Source organism: Bactrocera oleae, chromosome 6 (genome assembly GCF_042242935.1).
Source record: "Bactrocera oleae isolate idBacOlea1 chromosome 6, idBacOlea1, whole genome shotgun sequence".
In the NCBI taxonomy this organism is placed as follows: domain Eukaryota; kingdom Metazoa; phylum Arthropoda; class Insecta; order Diptera; family Tephritidae; genus Bactrocera; species Bactrocera oleae.
Window position 1 is genome coordinate 59824598 of NC_091540.1, and position 26495 is coordinate 59851092.

At 33.5% G+C, this 26495-nt stretch overlaps 1 protein-coding gene across 1 annotated transcript in view; it reads right to left on the reverse strand.

Moving 5' to 3' along the window:
- Positions 1-26495, reverse strand: part of Tmc (Transmembrane channel-like) — a 49738-nt gene that overhangs the window by 12321 nt on the left and 10922 nt on the right. Inside the window, exons 2-9 of the mRNA XM_036358729.2 lie at positions 14842-14987; positions 13025-13092; positions 11654-11929; positions 9202-9329; positions 6925-7029; positions 4427-4615; positions 4117-4247; positions 3851-3961 (exon numbers count right to left, since the gene is read on the reverse strand). Of these exons, the coding sequence (XP_036214622.2) occupies positions 3851-3961; positions 4117-4247; positions 4427-4615; positions 6925-7029; positions 9202-9329; positions 11654-11929; positions 13025-13092; positions 14842-14987 (1154 nt within the window). The remainder of the gene's footprint in view (positions 1-3850; positions 3962-4116; positions 4248-4426; positions 4616-6924; positions 7030-9201; positions 9330-11653; positions 11930-13024; positions 13093-14841; positions 14988-26495) is intronic.

Here is a 26495-nt window from a genome sequence, read left to right on the forward strand (position 1 = left end):
TATATAAATGATCAGCATGCCGAGCTAAATCGATTTAGTCATGTCCGTCTGTATATAAATGAACTAGTGCCTCAGTCTTTGAGATATCGATCTGAAATTATTCACAGGTCCTTTTATCATCAAAAAGCTAATCATTTGTCGGAACGTTCGTTATCGGGCCATTACAATATATAGCTGTCATATAAACTGAATGGTCGGAATCACGTGCTTGTATGGAAAGCTTTTACATTTGACGAGATATCATCATCAAATTAGGTATGAATTATTGCTTAAGACAATGGTGCAATCTCTAAAGAAATGATGCAACAAAAGTTAAGTTTAACGAATATATGGACTTAGGTTATTCCAGATTGTTTGCCATAGTAATATAAATAAAAGCGAGTTCATATTTTTTGAAATTTCAGTGTATTTTGGACAGATCAGTTTACTCAAATTTCGCAAAAGAAAAAATATTTTGTAAAAGAATAAAAAGCCACAAATTTTTTTATTTGATATTTACTCATGAATTTTTGGGCAATGTGAAAATTGTTAGGGTGTGCCAAAACTAACCTATCGAATTCATGGATTAAAATGCACCTATAAATGCGAAAAAAATATTTCTGCAAGAAAAAATTTGTTTGCTTAATTTTAAATGATGTCGGTGAGCATACAAAGCTTCCTATATAAATAAATAGCAAAGAAAAATTTCTTCATTAAAAATACCATTACTTTTGAACAGTTTAGGATACAATTTTAACAACAAAGATTTTGGTAGAACATAAAATTTTTCAAAAAATCTACCACTGCAATTTTTTTCAATTCGAAAATTATATAAATAAATTAAAAATAAAAGCTTCGAAAAGTCGATGTATATTTATGTATATATTGCAATATTTTCGCTTGAACCTATCGATTGACTCTCAATAAACACAAGAGTATTTGTCATGGGTTACGTATACGCCATCGAGTAATTTTTCAAGTCAATTGCATTAGTTATGCTCCACTACAAAGCAAGAGATAACAATAAATATAAACTAAAGAGAAATCATAAAATATATTAGCTGGTCAGCAAACAGCACACTTACGTGCAAGCCTAGCACACGCCCACATACAAGTTAACAACAACAATCGTACATATAAAATGTATCAATAAGCAAGTCAGCAGCAAAGAACTATATGGTTATGCAGCAAAAATGCTTAATAAATAAAATTCTGTGTACCAAAGTGGCAATAAAAGCGAGTTCTTCTCAATAACGGCGCTGTGGTCGCATGCTGGACACGTATCACATACACACATATGCGCAGCAGCCGACAAGAAGGGGAGGTGTTGACATTGCGTCAATTTATGTGGATGCTGGCTGTTTGTTAGTATGGGAATACACGTAGTAAAACAAGAAAAACCGTTGCAACGAAGCTATAATGTCCTGCGTAAGTAAAAAGGTTGTCCATACAAGAATATGAATTTAGTCGGCCAGTTTGTATGGCCGCGATATGCTATAGTAATTCAATCTGAACAATATGTTTGGAAATTGTAGCGCTGCTTTGGAAAATAATACATGCCAAATTTCATGGAAATCTCTTGTAATATAAAAAAGTTTTTCATACAAAGACTTGACTTTGATAATTCAGTTTGTATGACAGCTATATGCCATAGTGGTTCGATCTAAACAATTTATTCGGAGATTGTACCGTTGTCTTAAATACTAAAATATGACATATATATAATATAATATAATAAAACTTGCCACACAGTGGTCCGATATCGCTTCTGACAAATGAGCAGCCTCTTGGGGGAAAAAGTATGTGTACACAATTTCAGATTAATATCTCAAAAACTTTTGAAACTCAGACAGACTCTCCGACGCTTCCTTATGGGTGTTATAAATTTCGTGGCATACCCTGTTTAGGGTATAAAATTGTGTTATAACTTGAGTGTCGTTGCTAAATTACGAAATAAACATAATTCTCGTCGACATTTTGGTGTTAATGCGTGGCTACTTTCTTAGTGAATTGCAAGTTTATCGGCCAATAGAGCAGCCACTCAAACATATTTGTATGTACGTATGTGTGTGTAAGGACTCACACAAAGAATTGGCTGACAAATTCATGGATATCTCTTTATATATCAGCATATATCTCAATACTGAAATGAATGTGCCGCCTTGTGCGCTCGTTAATGCCCCGCGCGTGACCATTAAATTCTGATAATAAATTTTGTGCCAATGTTTTTATTTTATTGTGGCTTAGACTTGGTTTATGTATGGTGAATATATGTGGTTTGGTGCAAGTTCAAAAGTTTTGACCAAAGGTCATAAATAATCGTTCTAATCCCAAGGGTGTATGGCCATCAGCAACATGCGCGAATTATAATAAAGACGTCATTTATTGTCCTTGCTGGTGTCGAAAATTGTTTAATAATTTTATAAGACGGCTTAATTGACATTTAATGCTTGTGGCTTTCGAAATTAATTATGTGATAATGTTTGCCCAAATTAATATTGTCATATATGTACTTATTGATTTTATATAAGATTTTTTTGCAATAAATTTGAAAGAGCTAGAAATATCAATGATTTTACTTAAAGCTCGCAAACAAATGTCTAAATGAGTAAACAGACATATGTAGCTGGGTCTACCACAGCTGTAGTGGTTTTTGCCAAAAAAATAGAACAATAGATTTTCACAAACATTAATTGAGGCGAGTTTTTCACCGGCAAAACCATTCGCTATAAATAGGAATAAATATATTTTGGAGCTTCTTTTAGTGTTGCCTGGCGTTGTGCTGTTGAAAACGCCTGGGTTCCTTTTAATCATCTCTTCTTATAACATAAAATTTATTCGAGAGTACTTCCCTTCCAGATATCTTGCTAAAGCGTCAGTGAATGGCGCGCTTTACCGAAATTCATCTTCAATACCATTTGTGCTCGTTTTAAATTAATTTGAATATCTTTTACTTCTAAAAAAAAATCATATCGGTTTTATTTACGACGATTTTGGTGTGAGGCATTGTAAAAAAAAACACCCCTTATATATAGATGGATACGACAGAAATCGGCATACTTGCAAGAGGCGAATAAATGTAACAATCGAACAATCGATTATTCAGCTTATACATCTATTAATGACTTGAAAAGTGAGAAATTAGATTTGGCGAAGCTAAGGGTTGATTTAGGCTCAAATTGAATTTAATGTTTCCGTATTTGATAAAACCAAAAAAATATGAAAGCTTAAACTCCCTTAACCCAACCACAACATAATTTTTAATCTATTATATCAGGTCAGTTTCCGTTTTTTTTTGTGTTTAATGAAAATTAACCAGTAGACAGCAATAGTTCGAAAATATGAAATTTCGCGAAACCGTATAGCAGATTACGGGTTTTTTTAGCTCAAATTTCATTTCTGAAAAAAAGCTTTGGTGCAAATTTTCTTATTTTGTTTTTTCATAGGAAAATAGTATTTTCTGCTCGCTTTAGAGTTGACTAATAAGGTTTTATTATTTTTTCATTGAAAACTTCGTACAAGATAATGCTGAAGTTAATTTTTTTCCCAAACGAAGCATTATAGCTAAATACGAGTATAAATAATTTTTTTTATGAAGTTGTTTATTAAGCAAATATATAATATTTTTCTAAAGGAAAATTATTATAATTTTCTAAGCTAAAAATAACAAAAAATTTTTTTTTTAATTTAAATGTTTTGTTATTTTTGTAAGGAAACAGGACGTGTATTTGTTAGTTCAAAATTTATTTTATTTTTAACAATAATCTGGTGAAATGTGGCGCAACTAAATCTTAAAAAACTTTTTACTTAAAAATGTTTGTACAAAACATATGTAAATAACTTAAGCATACTTCACATTTGATTGACTTACTTCCTTAAGGTGGCTACAAAACTGTAGATGTAAACAACAACTGCCGTTAGAAAGTATGCCATAGGTAATTTGTAACCCAAAATGCTCGCACCGGAAATATTCGAGTAATAACTGCAAAGGATGAAGATAAATTTGATTAAGTATATCAACTTAATAAATGGCTTAAGATTTATATATTATATATATATATATGTATATACAGGATATATGAATACTTTTGTAGGTATATAAATAAAAATATGTTATTTTTGCATTTACAGATTTACCCATAAAACATCGGCGAGTATTTGATGTAACCTTCGAATTCCCAAAATGTAAAGAAATTGCCAGCAACTTTATACTCGTGCTCCGTCATACGCTTACGCGGATCCGTTTCATCCTTTTTTGTTGCAAAATACTGTTAAGATGCAATAAAGCAAATTTTCACATTGATAAATGGTTGACGCAAGCAACGGATGATGATGACGATGATGATAAGTAAGTGGGTATGTGTATAATAAGAGCCTGGCGGCAGGCATGATGATGTGAAAATTTGACATTGACGAAACGATTGAAATTATTCAGCGCGAAACTCACCTCAGGCCCGATGACGAACGCAACCAACGGTATGGCAATCATGGTGTTCACCCACATCAGCCAGCGCAGGAAGGTGAAATGTGATGCGACGCCGGAGCCGAAATGCGACTCAATCTCCTTGATACGCAACTCCCAAGGGATCAGCACGGTGAGAAAACTAACGGTTTCGCGTTTCCAATGCAGCCAACGCTGTGGGTCGACGGTGTATGTGAAATGAAATAAAACCAGTGATAAATAATTGGAAATTATTTTTAAAAATAAAAAAAGTTAAATAAAATTAAATAAAAATTTCGCACATATGACTGTGTGTTGGTATGTGTAAGTGCATTTTTATTTCTGGTAGTGTAAATGTATGTTATGCATGTATGTGTAAAACATAAATAAAGCCACTTCTTAACTCACACATTTTAATGTACTGAAGGCACACGTGTAACTGTAATTTTTATTTCTCACACACACACACACACACATTTATCAAGCCACAACAATCGCATATTTATTTCTCTGCATTTTGCCACCGTTGCGTAACAGCTTTGAAGCCCGTTAAGTTGCGGAAAATATAATATTAAATTCTCCGAGGAACTTGGAGACCCACCACTGAGACATATACATATATATTAAATTTATTGACATATTGCCATTGAAAAGCGTGCTTATGGCGCAAATTGCAATGACGTTGATTGACACGTCGGGGTGCCGTGCGCCAAAGCGCTTAACCTCACTTTCAATTTGCCAGCGCAAAGCAGCGAGCGCAAGCAATCACAGCGACGGAGATGGTTTGTCAACACAAAAGCAATGACAAAATAAGGAACAGTGTGCATAAAAATAATAAAAACAGTTGCCATTAACTGCCGTTAAAATTTTGTGGTGCAAATTAAAGTGCAACGCTTGTCGGTGGAGTAAAACCGCAAGCGTTCGTGTTGCTACAACTCCCCTGAGTACCGCAATATAGTGCCCACAATCTGTTGCCGTGTTATGTTTATACATTTTTGCTGTAAACAGGTGTGTATTTAGTGATGGACATAGTATTGGATGAGATGTTAGAATCAGACAACTTACAATCGTAATATAGTAGACTCTATATTCTTTGTTACAACTAGCAAGGGAGGAGAAGTATGAGAAACAAAATATGAAACTTATGTACTGAGTCCGATATGTACTGAGCCTCACCGCCGTATAGTATAATTACAAGAAAATTTTACTTTCTTTAGTTTAGTATATTCTCGTAGACGACTGCTGTCCAAACGGAATCGGGCTCGCAGCTTTGGTTTGACCGAGTGTGAAAAGGGGCGTGTCGGCAGATTTAAGAAAAATGGTAAGTGAGTAACATCGGTCGGTGATTCGATTCTTTTTTGTTGGTAGTTAAACTGCGCTGTGTATTTAAAGAGCGCTTAGAAGATGCTTATGTAGACTCTTAAAATTTGGTTAACTGAATTCAAGATTTTTCATGAGACAAATCCACAGTCTCGTATAGGTAGACCGCCAGTTGAAGGTGCGCGAGATAATTGAGACAGATAGTAAGTAAACATGGGCATGAGAAATCTGCTCGAATTCTTCAATCGAATTCTATCAGTTATGTTATCTTAGTCTCTGATATTAAGAATTTGTTATGTGTTTCCATTATAACACCCGCCACTGTATATATAATATACGAGTATATGAGTAAAAGTTATGCGCTTCCCTTCGACTTTATTTGTCGCCTTTGTTGTCAAATCCGTGAAGCATGCAACGTCGCCCGGTCATGTCGTGCCAACTCCACTGCATTTATGATGACTTGAAAAACTTTAAGCGCTTTTGTGGCCAAGTTGATGCCACAAGTATGCGTGCAACGTGCAATTCTGCTGCAGACGGAAGTGTTTGTCAGCAATGTCAGCCACCGACAGGGTGTAAATGTATGCGTGCACGTTTTAATATTTAAAGGCTTATATAAGAGAGTAAATATGCTGGTGTGAGTGCGTGTATGTGTATGTGCTACAACAAAATTTTAATATTGCGCAGCAAGTGGGAGCAGCTTGAGGCAAATTGCTACATTGTGACAATAGCAAAAAGTTCAGTCAGTCATAATTTTCGTTGAAGGTGGCAAGTGAGTGGGGTGCGTGGCGCGGTTCAACCACAACGTGCCACATATGGCACGTGACACACTTAAAGCGCTGGCGCGGGCACTTTATAATGCTACCGTCTGCGCGCTATCAAATTGCCAATAAAGCTGGCGGATATACAAATTCTCACACGCACACACACACACACAAGCGCACGTGCCACATACATCGTTGCTTATGCTAACAAGCATGCCTATGTAAACATTAACGGATGCAAATACCAAAGCGGATAAATCAAAAGCGAAAACATAATAAAAGTACAAAAATGTGGCATAACTGTAGATCCCACTGCGTTCGTCCAGCCGAAGAGCCGGATTTGTTGATTGTGTTTGTGCGTGTGTCTGAGTGCAATAATAATAATATTTATGTGTGTATGTGTGTAGCGTGGAAAACACTTACCGCTGCCATTAAAATTTTAAAGCGCGCCCACAAATCTTTCGTGCTGCGCGACATGGCGAATCGCTCCTGCAGCGCTCCCTCGTGACGCGCCACATATGTCTTGGCCTTCAAGGTGGCGCACCGGCGTTACACCATCCGATGTAGTTGTGTGCGGATAACGGCGTTTATGAAGAGTGAAAAAGTGAAAAGTTAAATTGTTTGTATTGCTCTTCAAAATATTTGTTGATGGACTACTCAAGTAAGCGCTAATCATTTGAGTCGGAAGTGCGCTGAGAGCGCGTTATTTGTTAACTGTACATTGACGTTCTGTGGCAAGTTAATAGAATTCGATGTGTGCTTTCTGATTGATGAACCTATTTATACTTTTTAATTGCACTTAAGCATCAATCCTCCCTGAATATAATCTAACCTTAGAACATGGGAATATAATATATATAAACCACAAGCAGAAATAAAACCATTGAAAACATTATCCGAGTAAACTGTAAGTATCTAGGACCAGATACTATACCTTCACAGGGTAATTTCTTATAGCATAAAAGGGTATAAAAAGATCTTTATCTTGATATTAATCTACCAGTTTGTATGGCATCTATACGCTAAAACAATCCAATATGAACAATCTGGTCGGATATAAATTCCGTGAAGATATCTTGTCAAATAAAAAGGTTTTCTAAGCAAGGACTTGGCCGATCAACACCTGTTTGTACGGTATCTATATGCCATAGTGATGCGATCTGAATTATTTTTTTTTGAAGCTTGTAGTCTTGCCTTTGACAATAATCTTTATCAACTTTCGTGAAGATATCTTGTCAAAAAAAAAATTTTTCCGTACAAGAACTTGATTTTGAGCGGTTAGTCAGATGGCAGCTATATGTTATGGTAGTTCGAACAAACAATACAGTACAGATATTAGGGGGTTGCCTTGGACAATAAGTTAACTTAGGTTTCGGGGTCGATCGTAACAGAAATCTCATCTGGACAGCTTAGAATGCCGGTCATTGTGGTACTTAAAATTCCTATATAATTGATCATAAATTCTTCATAAATCGACAAAGCGTTTTGAGCCTATCACAGCTATATCGGGAAATGTCAGTTTCGGCTATGTCATCTGGTTCGCCAAAGATATGACGCCTGAGATGTTTCAACCTCTGTCTTGCAAATGCTGGACTATAGAAGAGAAAATGCCTGGATCTACCTACCTCTCTTACTTCCCTAATATTGAGTGCTCAGTTAGCGAGCTCAGCGCTGGCAAAAGTCTCTTATAAGTTTCTGCGCTGATTTTCCGTTGTAATTTCTGACTAATGTTTAGTTATCTTCAACAACATTTCTTAAATAAGAAGTGTTGAGTAAACAAACTTCTCTTTAGGAGAAGCCAAATTTCACTAGTCCATCTTGAAGTCTAAATTTAGTTGATTAGCGGAATTTTTCATATAATTAATATTTAAGTTGATAAGTCTCTGAGAGCCATAAATATTCTATGAGGACTGTTTTTGGTGGAGAATCTACTTAGAATTTCCTCAAGGTCTTATCGATGAGATATCTTGAGCGTATTTAATAAATTAGTTTTTAGGGAGAATACCAAACGGAATTGGTTTTGCAACGGAAACCTGATTATATATAATAAGATTGCTTTTTCAGTTAGGCTCTCTCAGTAAAATGTCGAAGGATTTAAAAAAGAGTAAGACTAACCTTATCGTGAGATATCGCTTAAATACAGAAAATGGTTTTAACAGTAGACTAAATCACATGTAGGTGACCAATCAGTTGCCTCAACTTATCGCTGAGCATGCCTATCCTAATAAAAAGCTTACTCTTTATCTTTAAAGCTTAAACCATGTTTTAATTGAGTGACTCTATAGCCTAAATAAAATCTTGGCCATTACTATGTGAAACGTATTGAAAAGCTGATTTATATGTATATGTATGGTATCTTTGTGAGAGCATTTCGCTTTATTTTCATAAAAAAGCGATCTAAAACTACCTTTTAGATTCTAAAATGACTCTTTAAGAATTAAAACCAAAAACGAAAATTCGAAACCTCAAAAGTCATAACCAAATGTTGCTTAGTTTTTGCGCACTTTTCATGTTGCTATCTTCACTTTTGCCATCCTAATCCATTTGTTTGTGTTTTTATTCCCTTTCCTTTTTATTTCCTTTCGCAAAACGTTTTTCCATTAAGAACACTCTGCGGCTCACAGATTGCAGTTGCTGAGTTACTGAGCGACTCAAACCACAGAAGTACATGTGTATATACATATGTACTTAATCACTCACCTGTCGAACTAATTTCAGTTTTTTTCGCATCGGCCATGGCTGTAATTTTACCGACTGTATAACCTCTTTGTGCAAACGAATATTTTCGAAGATTTGCTCTTGTGTTGACTCCTGATTTGTGCCTTCATCTGTAATGTTTTTGCGGATTTTGCATGATTTTGTTGATTTTTTTTTCAATTTATTTTGTGGTCCATTTTTGTTTGAGTATTTGTTGGTATTTATTTTTTTATGTTGTCATAATTTTTTGCGTTTTGTTTGTAAAAGAGCATAGAAAAAAGAAAGTAAGTACACAAAGAAAAAAAATGGTAATATGGAATTACATACTACATACACACATATTTCTGTGTTTACATTTGGTTTACAATTTGTTTTTATGTATGTAGTACACATATCAGTAAATGTACATATAAGTAAGTGGATTTGTATAAAGCATATTAAAGAAAAAACAAAGAAAAAAAAATCACAACGTAATCGAAATTGTTAGCAGAGCGCAGAAAATAAATATGTATAGGGTGGTTCATAAGAAACAGTTTTTTTTTTTTAATTACAATATATGTTAGTGTGACTGAGAGCTGCTTCTTGTTTAAAAAAAACCGATATTTTATAGACTCGCATATAATTAAATCAATATTCCAAAAGGCCGATAAATATCTGTTTTATCCACTTCTATTCTTCAGTTAATGTGCACAAGATTTTCTGTACACCCTAGAGAGTGATAGTACATACTCAGAACGTCACGGGGTTTTGTATGTTTTCCAGCCATTTTAGGTTTTTATTGAAATGATGTTTGGGAAAATATTTTTTTCGTAAAATAAAAAAAGATATTAGGAAATATAAATTCGATATTTTTGTAAGCGTAGGTCTCGAGGATGCCGGTCGGTTACCGAGAGAAAATATTTTGCCATGAACAATTATTGCCATGTACGCTAATAATTTGGATCCTTAAAGTTGAAACCGGGTGCATTATTTTTGTATTACGGTTCAAAAACAACTACAAGGTCTTGAAAACCATTCTAGTGAGATTGAAGCAAGTCGAAAGGGATGTATGTAATTATTGAATATTTCTTCGATAAAGTCGAAGACGCATGCCAGGAAGCTGATACTGTAAATAGTGTTTATGGTTTTGCTACTTTAATGAGCTAACGCAAATGATACCCAAGCTAGTATTGACGGTGAGGAAGATTTTGTTATGTGTTTGTTAGGATTAGTTGAGCATCATCTACTAAGAGCTGCTTAGCTAGTGTCAAATTGTTCATTCGGACCTGTACTATCAATAATTGCATCGTTCAAAGGAAGAAGTGGCCCAGAAGCGGTTAGCTATGGCCAGTAGGAGAGGAATTGTGTTTCTTCAGGAAAACGTCAGGTCGATATTGATAGTGACTCCCTGGAAACTCCGGGAACTTGATTGGGCAACTCTTATGCATTTAGCTTAAAGTTCCGTCCTAGCACCAAGTGATTACTATCAGTGGATGTCTATTTTGCTGGTAAAAAATTGGCCACAAGAGAAGCTTGTGAAAATCGACAGTCCCAGTTTTTGGCAATAGGGATGAGAATTTCTATGAGAGTGGCATTTTGAAATTAACTTCAAAATAAGAACAAATTATGGAATAAAACGGTGCATGTTTTAACTTAATCGGAACATTCTAACTATGCTAAACGAAATCTTACATTTTCCAAAAAGTATTGCATTTATTTTTACTACCTCTATAAGCCTATAATATACAGATATAATTTTTTTTGTATAATAAATATTTAACTCCTCTACGCGAAAAATATTTTTGTGAAATTTATAAAAAAAAAAACAAATTTTTATGGACCACCCTGTATACATTGAATATTTACTGTAAATCATATGTATATGGCACTCGAAAAAAATAAGTAAAAAAAAATGTCTTTATACCCGAAATAGATGATCTATATGCTATGTTGAGCCGCAGAAAAAAATAAAAACAAAAGCAAAAAAAAGGTGGAAAAAACGAGCAAAAGACTCGAATCAAATTAGAAAAAGTCACGTACAGTTGAAGAAATTCGCTGCTCAGCTTTGATTAGTTACATTCGTGCGTCGCCAACGCCAAATGTCACAAGCAAATGGGTCACGTTAGGGAGCTAGTCCCACGTGAACGCACACATACACGCACGCATTAATGACATTTGACGATTTCCAGGCGGCATAACAAAGGATCAAAACGAAAGATTGAACGATTTGTTTGCTTGCTAGCCAAATTTTCGGCTTATCTTGCGTGTTTGCTGCTGCTGCTATGTCAACAAGTACAAATGAGCTTGTAATTCGCTTGCGGTCGTGAGCTAACACATGCCGCACATGAGCATTATGGCAGGCACTGTATTTACAGATGTTCGTGCAACCAAAAAAAGCGAAGAAAATAAACTCAAAAAAAAAGGGAAAATAAAAAATAAACGAAAATAAAGAGCAAGGCAACTGCCGTTAACTTGCCTGAACTCGTTGTGTAGACGCTGGAGCGTCTTCGCTCCACGGTGTCCATCAAATGATCCATTGGACTGGAAGCTCTGCGCGAATAACGACTACCCCGCTTGCCCCTGTAGCCGCGTACACTAGCGCGCCGTTGTATTATCGCCGTTACAGACACCGAATAGTCTTCCTCATCGTCTAACTCGTCGTCGCTTTGCTGATTATTGTTGTTGTTATTGTTGTCGTTGGCACTGGCAGCTGCGCTATAAGCTTCACACAATTGACCTTGCAGCGATGAATCTGCAAAGTAGTGAAGAATAAAGTAGAGTAGCGAGTTCATGATAGTAATGTACAACAAAAACAACTATTACAAAAGATAAGAAAAGACAAAATGGTCATTTCAAGTAGTTATCAATATCACACACACACATACACAGAGCATCGCAGTGGCGAAGCGAGTCGTAGAAAAGCCGTAAAAGTGAAATTGCACATTCGTCACGGCGAGCGGACACGGCGTATACGTGATTTAATGCCTTTCACGTTGCTGTTGCGCTTGTGAGTGCAAAAATTAATGGAAATGAAAAATGAGCAAAAAGAACACGTTAACTTCGACTGCACCCAAGCTATAATACCCTTCACAGGTGCATTTTTTATAGTATAAAAGGGCATACACATATTTTTATCTCGATTTTGATCAGTTCGTATGTCAGCGCTGTTGTGGAAATAAAAATTTTGCATATAATTTGTCAAATAAAAAAGTTTTCCTGACAAAGACTTGGTTTCGATCGGTCAGTTTGTATGGCAGCTATATACCATAGATAGTAATAGATTTGATATGAGGTATGCACCACGACCTATTGTCTATTTTGCCCTCCCCTAAGTTGATAAATTCCAAGCTATATACCATAGTCGTCTGAACTGAACATTTGGTTCTGAGATTATACCTTGAACAATAATCAACGTCAATATCAGTCAGTTTGTAGGTCAGCTATATGCTATAGTGGACGATATCAGCAATTCCGACAAATGAGCAGCTTCTTGAAGAAGATAGGACGTGTACAACATTTCATATTGACAGACTTGGTTAAATCGACTTAGCTCGGCCGCTTAAAATTTATATATACATACATATACTTTACGTTGGAGACTCTACGTTTCTTCTTCTGCGTGTTACAAACTTCGTGGCAAATTTATTATACCCTGTTCATAAAATAAATAGAAAAAAGTTGAGTTTCTAGTAAGAATGTGGCAACGTGTGCTATTCATTTCAGATCAGATTAGATTGCGTGCTGTCTTCAACTTTTGCGCCTCTTCTACATTAACCAGACTTCATGTGTGTTTGTGTGTGTTTATGTCTGAGGTATGATGTTTCAACTCGATTAAATTTGAACTCACCAAAACCATCCACGGGACTCGCTGAGTGGCACGAAAACTCGTAGGGCTTTTCCTCCTGCGAACTGTATCTTTGTGTTGTCCGTCCAGTCGTTGACCATTGACCGAGTCCATTTGTGTGCGTATGCGTTCGTTTTCGTATAGGAATATAGCGTGAAAGGATAAATGCAGAAAAGTGATTTGAAATTTGCGCTGCTGGAGTTGGCAACACGTTTGCCATTGAAACTGGTTTATTATTACTTTTTTGTTGTTGTTGCTTTTTACTTAAAGCGAAATCAATTGATTGCAAAAAGGTCACATTAATCAGACATGCAACTCTCTGGTGTACATTAAGTACTATGATATATGAATTTATATGTATATATGTACATATGTTATGCTGATTTTGAATATTACAGATTATAATATACTGTTGTACCTATATACATACATATGTATTTACATGTGTGCCTATCCTTAGGGTGCTTTAATGCTTATGAAAATGAGTGGGTCTCTAATAAAACATAAAAATATTGAAAAAAGTTTAGTCAAAGGTAAAAAAGAATGAATTTGAATAAAAGTATATAAAAATTATGAAAATTATATATACATATTTTACCAGCCATATATCGATTTATATAGTTTGGTAAACAGATGAAAAGAAATGCGTGAGTCAACAAAATATTTCGCTTCAATAAAATTGTTTCAAAATTTATGAAAAGCTGGCAATATTGAGAAAAGAAATTATATTTAATTTATCATATCATCCTTTTTATCTTCTAACAATCTTTTCAACTAAAAAAAAAAAATATTTTATCATCAAAAAATTCAAGTTTAGCAACCTTTAAATGTGTTAAGCATTTTTTATTTCTAAAGAATTTGATTAAATTTTATTTTTCTGCTTTTATGAGTTCTATTTCTTTAAAGTATACTAAACAACACAAAAGATGTGCTTTCATTGTAGCAATGAATTGAGATTCCGACCAGAATCTTTTAACGTATATTAATTGTGCGAAACTGTATAACCGCCCTACTTGTGTCAATTATAGAGAGGTGCAGTTCGAATTTATAATATATTAAAATTTTTAAAATCAGCTGATTATTTTCGTTGGAGTTGGAGTATTAAATAATCAGAATTTTTAAGTCAAAAAACCAAAAATCACAAAGATTGATTATTTATTATTTTGTTTTTTGCACAAAAATATTAATTATTTATGATGATTATTTTTTTTTGCTCGAAAATACCGCCTTATAACCTTTAATATTTTCTATATGATATTTTTTTCGAAGTTGCTAGGTTTTTGCTGGCAAATATCTTTTAATTACTTATTTAAAAAAAAAGTTGAATACGTGCGAAGAACTGTGAGGAGTGAAGTAAAAGGAGAGCTGACCAAATTTCAACAAATTACCGGGCTTAACACAAGTGAATAAAATTCAGCAATATATTCACGATTATCTAAATTAGTTTTCTTTAGTTTTGATTATGTTTCTAATTAAAATTACAATGGGCTCTATGATCATTGCTTGTTTAATAACAATTAAGTGTTATATTCAAACATTCGCGTATCGTATTTACTTACGCAGCGTTCGCTCTACTTTAGCTTTATAAATTTTCAAAAAATTAACTTATAGCCGTAAAAGCTATGAAAAACGGTTACTATTATTATTTCTTTCGCTACAATCACACGTTTTTTACTCCTCAAATACATATTCATTGAAACCAAGCTAGACGAATCCATAGTCCACTATTTTTGATAATTATTATTTATATCAATTAAATTAACAAAAAGCATTAGCAGAAATTTTTTTAAAAATAGTTAATTATTATATTTTCAACTCACCTTCTTAATCTGCCGCTCAAAATGCTGGCATCCGCTGACTCCGAACGTTGCCTCCAATCGTGTTCGTTGGTGTCGTAGGGTGGTGTGGCCCAAGTAACGGACAATTGATGAGGTGAAGTAACCCCTCCAGTGGGTGTTGTTATGTCCTGGTAAATTGGTTAATTCATAGAATATGTAATTCTCATACTTTATTTTGTTATTTAAATTACGTTGTTTAGTTATATACGACCTCAGGGGCCAACTTAAAGGAATTTCATTTATTGTGATTTTCTAAGTTGCTATAACCCACTCAACAACAGGAAGCGTTCATAAAACTCTGGTCAATGCTAAGATAATGTACTATTTTATTTTATAAGTAAGACCTATTCTATATAAAAACTTATTTTTTAATATATTTATTGCAGATACAATATCTTAATACCATCCATAAATTACGGCAAGCACATAAGGGTTAGCTTGTGATCAAGCTGAAAAAATGGCATAAAACATGAGATTGTCTCCATAATTTAAAAATTAGGTATTTATTTATTATATATTTTTGCAATTGAATTCAGTTTAATTAAAAGAGAAGTGCACAAATATTGTAGTAAATTCATTAATTGATTATACAGCCGTATTAGTAACACATAATTTTCAATTCACTTGCATGTAACATACGTGCTTAGCACATTTGATGTACATATAACTTTAAGGGGTTAGGGGTAGTCATAATTTTCAAAAAATACATTTTTTGTTTTTTGCAGTTTTTTAAGTGTAATATTTTGAAAATATTCTCTGGAAATTTTAAGTTGATCTGATTATAACTTTTTGCGTTATTCGACAAATAACAAAGAGCGCTCGGGCACTTCAAAGCGCTCGAGAACAAGTAGCTAGCGGCAGCTGCAAGAAATTTTAAATGCGTTTTTCTCAAAACTATGTTTTTCGAACTGGTGACAACTGTAACTCGAAAACCGCTCAGCAGATTTAAATGAAATTTATACAGCTTTTATAATACATAATAAACTCGGGCCTGATCGAAGAATTTTTTTTTTCAAAAATTTCGATTTTTTAAGACCAGAAAACTAAAAAAAAATTTCCTGGGGCCGCCATTTTGTTAATTTTTGAAAAAACAAAAAAAGCTTCGTTTAGGCTCAGGACTATCTATTTATAAAACAAATTTTTTCCATCCGATTGATTTTAGATGAATCTCCAAGGACTTATGATTGTCACCGCAAGTACCTTTTTTTAGAACTGGGTCAACACAGACAGCTATAATTTTAAGAGTAGCGAGTTCATGATAGTAATGTACAACAAAAACAACTATTAGAAAAGATAATAATAAACAGGGTCAACACAGACAGCTATAATTTTCGAAATTAAATTTTTTTTTTTTGAAATTTTCGTTACTTCAAGTCAAAACATTATATAATATTGTAATACCATATTATTACTTTTGTAAAATAACATGATTTAACATCAAAAAAAAATTACTGAAAATTATAATTTTATCGTGCCTTTGACTACCTCTAACCCCTTAACTGCGCATAAATTTTAAAGGAATATTTTTATGGCAAAAACTATCAAGACCTGTTTTGTAGAGCGCTAAATTTTATATCAGAATATAATTCTTTTGAAGTTGTAGGTTTGCTTGCTTAATTCAAAATATCAAAAAATAAAACGTTATATACATGGGAAAACACACATTATTAAGGCACGGTTTAAATTGAAAATAAGAAGCTTGTTTGCATTGAATGCAAACGAACAGAACTTGTTACGAAGACTGCGAAGCAACGGATGTTTTTTATAAATTTTTTTTTTATAAACTTCATCACAGAATTTAATTCTTTAATATTAATTAGTTAGAGTGGAATTAATATTTCGTAAAATAAATTTTGCATAATTTTTGTATAAAAGTAAATCTGTAGCTATTTATTCAAGTTTGATAGCCAAGTTAAATTTTTTTTTTAATTTAAAAAATTTTAATTTTTAAAATTTTGGAGAAAATTAAAGCGAAAGTATTTGATCTATTTTTACCTATATATATATATATTTGTTTTTTTAAAATTTTAAATGCTTTGCTTGATTTGGCTTCCGCTAAGCTTTTCCGTGTAACCGTATTAAAAATATGAAATTTTGTAATGCTTTAATAAGATGTTCAGTGCTTGTTTATTCCGAATTAAAGCGCATCGAAGTCGTTTTTGAAAATTTGTATGTTTAAATTTTTTAGAAGCTTTGTTGTATTAAATTATTGTTTACGTTTTCAATTTTATATATAAAGTTTTTAGTTCAAAGTTGTTAACAAAATATTTAAAAAATATTTTTATTACTCTATAATTTTTCGCTTTTATAACAAATAATTAATTTTTTTTTCCGATGCTAATCACTTTGAACTTCTAAGTTCTATGAAATTTATTAAACGTTTTAATACTTTAGTAATCACTAATTTGGTTAAAAATGCAGGATCATTATTTTTTTTTTGCACTCAATCGAGTTTTAAATTTTCACTTAATTTAAAATCTGGTTTATTTTAGAATTTAATTATTATTTTTTTTTATTTTTTGCTTTACAAAAGTAATACGAGACGTTTATATATCATAAATCCAAAACGATTTATTTTGGTTTGATTAAAATTTTATTTTTGAGGTTAGTTTTAATTTTCTTTAGAGTCCAGTTTTACAATTGCGCACATTTAGTTTTTTTTTTGTGTTAATTTTATGGAATGTAAATTTAGTTTTAAGCCAAAACGAATTCGGCGGTTTGATTTAAAAAAATTTTATATCATTTTTGTTTTTGGGTATTTTCACAACTTTTATAGTTTAGTTTTCTTCATGTTTTTTTTTCAATTTACACATATTTATATTTTTTTTTGTAGTTCTTTAATTATTTATGCTATTATTTAAATTAATTAAATTTTCTATCGGTATTTGGTCTACTATAATATTATTTGAAATAATTTATCAATCCCCGAACATTTTCTAAATTGTTTATATTTTAAAAAGTTTTCCACATTTTTCATTTTTGTTTTCTAAATCCATCATTTAATTCCATAATTAATATTTTTTTTCCTTCGAGTAAAATTTTCTTTTAGTATTTTGTTTAATTTTAATTCATATTGCACCAATAAAATTTTTTTTCCAATTATAATGGCGTCGGTAATATATAAAAAAAAGCGTTTATAAAAATCAATTCAATGTCCATTCAAATCAATTTCCGTTTCCGATTCCGATTGCGTTGCCAGTTCGAATAACTTTAGTAGCGGTCACCAGCGGCTGATTACGACGACTGAATGCCAAAGTCAAGCGGCTCCACATCGAATACTCCACACCAGATCGGCGGACACTCCACAATATGCCAATCGCCGCCGCGAACAGGGCAGCGCTGCGATTCAATTTTCAGCTTTTCGCACATTTTTTCACATGTTTTTATATGTTTCAACCAGTGTTGTTGTGGTTTTTGTTGTACCCACGTTGAATTCAATTTTTTTTCTAATAACGACCACAAATGCAAATGTGGAATGAATATGAATAAAAGTATGCCATTTCGCAGACCACAGGGCCACACACCCAGGCGTACACGCGTGGAGCGAGTCAACAACCGCCAATCAAAAACCACTCCACAACCACGATATGCTCGAGCTTCAGACCCTCGCGCCAAGCCACGACATTCCGAAAGCATCGTGAAGACGATACAAACTCAATTTGGGTGTGTGTGTGTGTGTAGGTGAGCACCGGTATGCGGTGTGAGTCAACACGCTCGCCCAGATAACGGTTAATCAACATACACGCTTAGATAGTTATAAAATGTGTACAAAAACAACAAAAACAAAAAAAAAAGAAGCATAGTGCTAATAGTAATGGCAAAACCATAAGCACAATTACAATAACAAAGCGCTATGACCGTTATATTTCATAAGAATGAAAGAAGACGAATGAGCAGAAAAATCGCAAAAGGCATTTGGAGCGACGTCGACTGCACTGTCAGCCGCAACGTCAACTCTAATTCCAAACGGTGACACCTCAATGCCAAATAGGATTGGCGTTGGCTGGTGGTGACGGTGTCGGACGTTGTTGTTGCTTTTTTTTTGGTGTTGTTATTACCGTTGTTGTTGTTGTTTTCGGTGTTGTTGGTGTTGAGGTGGAAATTCCTTTGAATTTGAATTTGAATTTCAATCTGATGAACGGTGTCTGTGCGGTTTGGCTTGTGGCATGTCGCAGGTTAAAGACGAAACTTCTTCAAAATGCCAGCATGGAGATATGCGAGTGTATGTGTATATGTACATTTGTGTATGTATGTTTGCAAGTGTGTGTCATCTATTAGTTCACCATACATTAATTCGTTTGGCGGGTACACCACGGCGTATGAGTGTCGACTGAAATGCCTATAATATATACATATGCATAGACTTGTTTGTGTTGCGCTTGTATGTGTGTATAGGTAATAACGGTACATCGAACGCACCACATGCGGTAAATGAATTGGATATACAAATTTATTTTAATATATTTTCGTTACACAGCTGGACATTAGCGCTGCTGCGCGGCAACTCTAAACGCCATATAACCGTTAAAATGGCTGTTAGCTGTGGCTAACATTTTTATGGCAGTCATCGGTCGCATGTAAATGAAAATCAAACATGCAAGGGTTGATAAAGAAAATCGCAAAATTCTTATGCTTGCTTGATGAAAAGCTTGTATGCATGTATTAGTACGAGTATATGTGTGCGTGTTTTCTCGTTTGTGTGATGTTGATGAAAAAGTTGTCAATGTGAGAAATACGCGTCATGTGACACACTCACATATAAATATGTTTTGTAATAATTAAAAAATATTCTTCCTGTCTCAACCCTCCAAGCCAGCATAGTGAGCTGGTGCTGGCCTTTTACCAGTCAAAGAGCTGAGCAAAGGCCCTAAGAATGTTTTTATATGTTATATATAAGCATGCTCTTTGCAGACAAATTAAAAACGGAAATAACTAATTTGCAATACTACAAAGCGAAAAATAATAACAAAACGGTTAGTGGCCCAGCGCGCGTGCCTAATATTTATATGCAAAGTGAGATAATTTATAATGAAAAAATTTGTAACTTCATTTTTTAAATTTGCCGGTTTAATTAAAGCAGCATTTATACGGGCGCATGGTATTTACAGTTAACCGAAAGATGAGTTTGTGCTTATAAATATGCCTGAATGTATGTATGTATGTATATATAAAGTATATATGTATGTAAACTGCATTATAAATGTATAATAATGTATTATGTGAATGTATAACTATGCTTCTGGAGCTTTTGTATGCACGTGCCACATACGAAAACATATGCAAGTGACATATATACTTTATATATGTACATATGTATATTGACAACATTTACTCTCACCGCTAAAGGTCTCTCCCGCATTTCGTCTCTTATACTGAAAGATAACAGCTGGAAGTGTGTGTGATGACTTAATGCAATTGGGATTAAGTTATCATAATTATTTAAGCATTTGAAGAGGAATAAAGGTTACATTAATTTAGTTAAACCCAAAAAACTCTGTGTATATTATTATTTTCACATATTCGTACAACAATAAAAATTCATTAAGTCACATAAAAATAATTTTAGTGGGCAACTTTGCTTCAAGCGATTTATCAACCTCTTGGGAAAACTTGTTGGGATTTCCGTTAATGATTTCCTTTTACGCGTTAAAGTAACAAACATGGAGTACGGCTAATAATATGTAATAATAAATAAAAGAAAAAGTTAAATTTCAGCTGCAGTGAAGCTATAATACCCTTCACAGATGCATTTCTTATAGCATAAAGAGTAGTAATAGCAGTAAAGATCTTTATCATGATTTTATCGATAAGTTCATATGGCAGCTATATGCTATAGAGAATCGATCTGAATAATTTCTCTAGAGATTTTAGCGTTGTCATGGCTGATTCGTGAAGTTATTACGTAAAATAAAAAAAGTTTTCCATACAGGGACTGAATTTTGATGGATTTAGTTTATATGACAGCTATATGCTATATTACTCGGATCTAAATAATTTCTTCATACATTGTGCCAGGGTCTTGAACAATTATCCGCTCCAAATTTTGGAAGATATCTTGTCAAATAAAAAAGTTTTTCCAAACAAGCACTTGATTTTGATCGTTCACTTTGTATGACAGCTATATGCTAGAAATCGGATTTGCCTAATTTTAAAAGGTTTCGGCGAGTATTCAATGTTTACTATATAAAAAAATCGTAAAAGATATTTCCTCATCAAAAACACCATAACTTTTCAACTGTTTAGGATGAAACTTTTTTACTTTGACCACCAAAAAAGTTCGAAGACGACGAACTACACGCAATATTGAATGAAGATGATAATTTGAGTCAAAAGCAAATGGCAGTCATGTTAAATGTTGCACAATATATAATTTCAAACGCTGTGAAAGGCAAGAAAGAAAATCAGTGTTGCATCGAATTGCCATTGACAATGAAAATTGTATTTATTTTAAGAAGCCTAAACGGCGAAACTCATGGGTTAATACGGTACCAACCATCAACATCGCCTGCAGAAACAGATCGATTCGGTAAAAAGGCAATGCTCTGTGTTTGGTGGCATCAGAGAGATGTATTATATCATGAGCTTGTAAAACCTATTACAAATTGTTAATACTAAACGCTATTGGCAACCAATTATCAGCATTCATTGATCGAAAAACGACCAGAATATGCCAGAAGACACGACAAAGTAATTTTGTTACACAACAAAGCGCCGGCACATAAAGCAAAATCGGTTCAGGATACAATTAAAGTACTTGGCTGGGTGTTGCTACGCCACCCACCATATTCACCAGACTTAGTCCCTTTCGATTACCATTTTTTTTTCATCGATGTAGCATGCATTGGTTGAGCAGCACTTCGATTCCTACACAGAAGTCGAAAGTTGGGTGTCTGATTGGTTTGCTTCATTTTTATTGGCATGGTATAACTTAGCTTAGGGGATACTAATTTCCACCAAAAAAATAATTGAAGCAAACTTTCACATGCACAGGAGACATGTTAGTGCAGGATTGCAGCCAATGCTGTCCGCTTGTTTGAACATCTTTTATACTTTAATCGATATGCTACTCTCTAACGTTTGGCGATTTTGAAGACCATTAATGTATGTATGGTGTGTAAATAAATATGCATTGGTATGTGTACAAGTTGAAGTTACAAAAGAGACAATTTTTTTTAAGTCCATTTAATTATGAATGGTAATTGTTTGGTTTGTAATTTACATTCCTCTCATTAGCTCTAAGGTCAATATATTTGCTAAATCCATAGTCATATAGTGTACCAAAAATGATGGTTATGTGAAACACCATAACCATGAATGTAGGCATCTAATATTCCTTGGAGTTTTTTTTTCTAACTCACAATTTCCATCTTAGCAAAATATTAGGTAATATAAAAAACAATGAGAAGAAAGCAGATAGAAATTGTGTCGGTGAGAGAACACTATAATTAATAACACTCTCGATGGTCACTATTCCAAAAAAAAAAAAAAAATTTTCAAAAAAGTTTGTGTAAAAAAATATACGTACTTTTCAGCTTGCCTGGAGGCTCTCGCACAAAATTATATATTTCAAGTGCCTCGTGTCTTGACTAATCACGATTTGAAATTTATTTAAAATTACGCATTCAAGCGTATTAACAACATATGTTGTCAGCAATTATGCGTGTAAAAGTGTTTTACCTCACTTAATGGCATAAATCATGCTGTCTAGTTATATCCTAAGGGGGTGGATATATACACTTACAGGTATACACTTATAGTAATCGCATATCATTTCCCCCACATTAAACGATTTATTACAGAAATTGTTGTCATGCAAATGGAGTGAAAAATCAATTTTTAAAACGGAAATTTGCAACTTATCTCAATTGAAATTCAATGAAGTGTGATATCCTTTTTGCACAGACTGTTCGCTCGTCACTGCGTAATTGTCGAGCAAGTGCGATAAATAAAAATCCGCAAACACAGCTAGACAGATGCACTTGTGCGGAACTAAGTGGTGTCGGAATAAAATATGGAAATAGCTATTTTTATTTGTTTATTTCTGGCAAAGCATTTTAATACTGTGCATTTAAATCACAATAAGTTGGGCAAATATTATATAACTTTTACAGTTGAAAGGTTACAAGGCTACAAGTACCTTTTTTGCCATATGTAAGTGCAGCTATTTTTTATTTATTTTTTTTTTTTTAGGAATACATTTTCTATAAATGTATACACCAACATTCAGAGCTCTTAAGCTCATACTTGTATAAATATTTTAGCTTACATTAGTAAATATTAAGTTTGCCACGAAGTTTGTAGCTGCGTTGATTTTTCCATGTCCGCCTGTCTGTTTGTGTATATGCGCAGTAGCCCCTCAGTATCGAGATATCGTTCGTTGAGATATCGTTCTAAAATTTTTCAATTGTCTTTTTCTCCCCAAGAGGCTGCTCGTTCGAAACCGCCTATATCGAAACACGATAGCATATACATAGCTGTCACACAAACTGACCGATCCAAATCAAGTCCTTAAGTCGATTCATATAATTATTTAACTTATAAAGTACTGAAATCTAAGTCTATGTTACAGGCGAGTTAGAGAAAGGTTTCAGATTTCCATATATGTCGGTCTGTTAAATACAAATCATCAATATTTCCAAAAAGTTGTACTATCTTTGGTGTGTTTTGAACTCGATCAGGTCTATTTTTCTAAATTCTGGATAAGTCGACTTTGTATAAAACTCTTACTATAATATTATTAAAAACCAGTTCGGGATAGTATAAAGTGAGAATATAATGAGGATATTCTGGAGCTTGCAAAACATTGATAGCTGTGAGAAAATTGAAATTAAAATTGAAATATTTAATAATGAATAATATAAGTTTCCGCTTATCCGAGTGCCTCTGCACTTCTAAATCCCACTAGTGGAAGAAAGTCGTTTCGGAATGCTGTGCTATTTAGTTTAACTAGATTTTAAGAAGAGAAAAGACACACATACAAGTCGAAATTTCCAAATAATTTGTTATTAAATTCATGATTCTTTCTGATATATGTAGTATTTATTACATTATCATCTGTTTACATTTAGACAGTCAATGCTTAAAAGTACATGGTGTGCTAGCACCATTTTCTCATTTTAAATTTACACGTTTTTTATACTGGACTGGACACTGGACCAATTCTTCTATGATTTCTAGAGTGAGGTATATTTTTATTGATCTAAAAAACCAATAAAGAACCTACAACTACTATTCAACGAGGTTATGATCAAATCACGTTAGAATTACGTCGCATAATTTTCGGTAAATTCACTAAAATTTGGAAAATCTTAAAAAAATTCTCTCATCGCATAAACTTCAATATGTTCTTGCATTGAGTGCATTAATCAGTCTTTTTAAAAAATTCTTATAAAAATAAATAATCTATTCTTTAAGGAGAATGTGTTAAGCAAGCGTTTTCCGAATCCTTTCAATTTCTTTTTTAAGCCAGAGTAGATTTGACTTGCAGAGCAATTTTCTAAAGGAACAAGCAAACGCTTTTAATAAATCACATAGACACAGCCATATCCTGCAGACGTACACACACACCAACACACGCACATTGTATACACATGCTACATGATTACCGTACAATATCCTGTTTCGGCTTGGCGCGGATGCGTGCCAAAAGGCATACACAAAATGTCTGCGCCTTTTTTTGTCACACTCCGCTAGCGGAAAAGGAGTGAGTCCTTAACAACGCAACGAAGGACTTTATATGGTATATATTATGATGTGTGTGTGTGTGAGGAGAAAACTTGACTTAACACTAAGTTGAAAGCTTTACACATGTTGCTGTTAAAATATTTATATGTTGATATGTGCTTCCGTTAGGGTGGTACTTAAATGTAAAAAGAAAACTTTTAATTCAGGGTTTTTTGTTCTCGAATACAAAAGTTGATATTATTGTAGTCTAATGCAGTTGTAAACTCTTTGACATATTCATACAGTCAGGTTGAAGATTCTGATATAGAAATTCGCTAAAATAAATAAAACAAAGTATTTTTACTACCTGGAGTTACTACCTAGTAAGTTACTACCCAAAATGTGGACGTGACCAAAAAAAACTGTAATTTAATTTTTTACGAACCACTCTAATGTATCTAAATTTACACATGCCTGTTATATTTTGAGTGGTAGATATAAGAAGGAAATGAAAGTTTTATTCTTTTTCGAAATTTCGAAAAAATTGTTAATTTATTTCTAAGAAGTGAAAGATAAGCCAAAGGACAAAGTGATGAAATAAATACTTGATATTCGGTAAAAAATTTGAAAAAATCGAGGATTTGATATTCTCAGTACCACCCTAATTATTCCATATATGACTATATTCGTTGTGTTTGGATTGGAAAAAGGACCAGAGGGAAATTAACAAAAGAAATTTTTTTTGGAAGTTCGAAATTGCCGCAACTTTACTTTTTTATGGATCACCCTGATGTTTTATATATACATATGCATGTTTTTATGTGCTAGAATGTAAATAAATAAAATAAATATTTTATATTCAATAGAAAGTTCGTAAAATCGTTAATTTTATTTTCTAAGGACCAACCTAATGCATGTATACCTTATACAGTCAAACCTGGTTAAGAGAGAGTTGAAGGGACCATGATTTTACCCTCGCTTATAGAGGTTTCTCACTAATGCGAGTTTCTAGCTTATATAGGAGATTTTTAATTTTCAGTTTATCACTTAACGACAACACGATAATTTTTCGTTCAAACATTTTAAGTTGTTGTAAGAGCTGTACTGTTCTTTGCAACTGATATTTATGAACTGCAGTGAGCGTGACAATTTTAATTATAGGAAATTTTGAATTATAGGAAAGTCACACATAGGAAAATTGTCACTTATAGAAGTAAATACAAAAGAGGCTGTCAGTTATAGCGGTCAGAGCGGGAAAAGCGACTGTCACTTATGGAGGTTGTTGTTTCTCACTCATAGAGGTTTTAGAGAGGTCAAAGTTCGGGACCTGAGAATTATTCTCACTTATAGAGCTTTCCTACTTACCCAGTTCTCTCTTACTCAGGTTTCACTGTACATATAGGTAAGTACATAAACAAGTGTTTATAATGTTTGCTTGCATTTACCAGTTGTAGTGTGGAAGAAAAGCCACAGGGCAAATGACGAACATAAATATTTATTGGTGTTCGAAAGTTTGACAACATCATTGAAATGGAGCGCTCGACAACACACATACACATGCGCATGCTTAAATCTGCTCTAGTATATATGTATGTGTAGTAGGCATATCAATGAAACTCTTATCGAATCCTTCGAATGGCGTGTAGCATCTGATGAAAGTGATTTTGATTGCGTGTCACGTGGAGATTTAAGAGGACAACTTGCAGATGCATACATACTTATATAAAATCATACATACATACACACATATAAACACTAATACATTTGTTATGATTGGTTTAACTGCAACACAAATGCCAAATTGCTTATTTATCTGAAAAGTAGAACTTAAAGACCTCAATCTATCAACATCGAATATGTCAAGTAATTAACCCAATTTGGTTTTTGTGTCTTTTGAGGTCAACAAATGCGTGCCACTTCACGAAACTGGGTCAACTAATAAGACATTGAGAGAAAAAAGTGGGGAAAATATT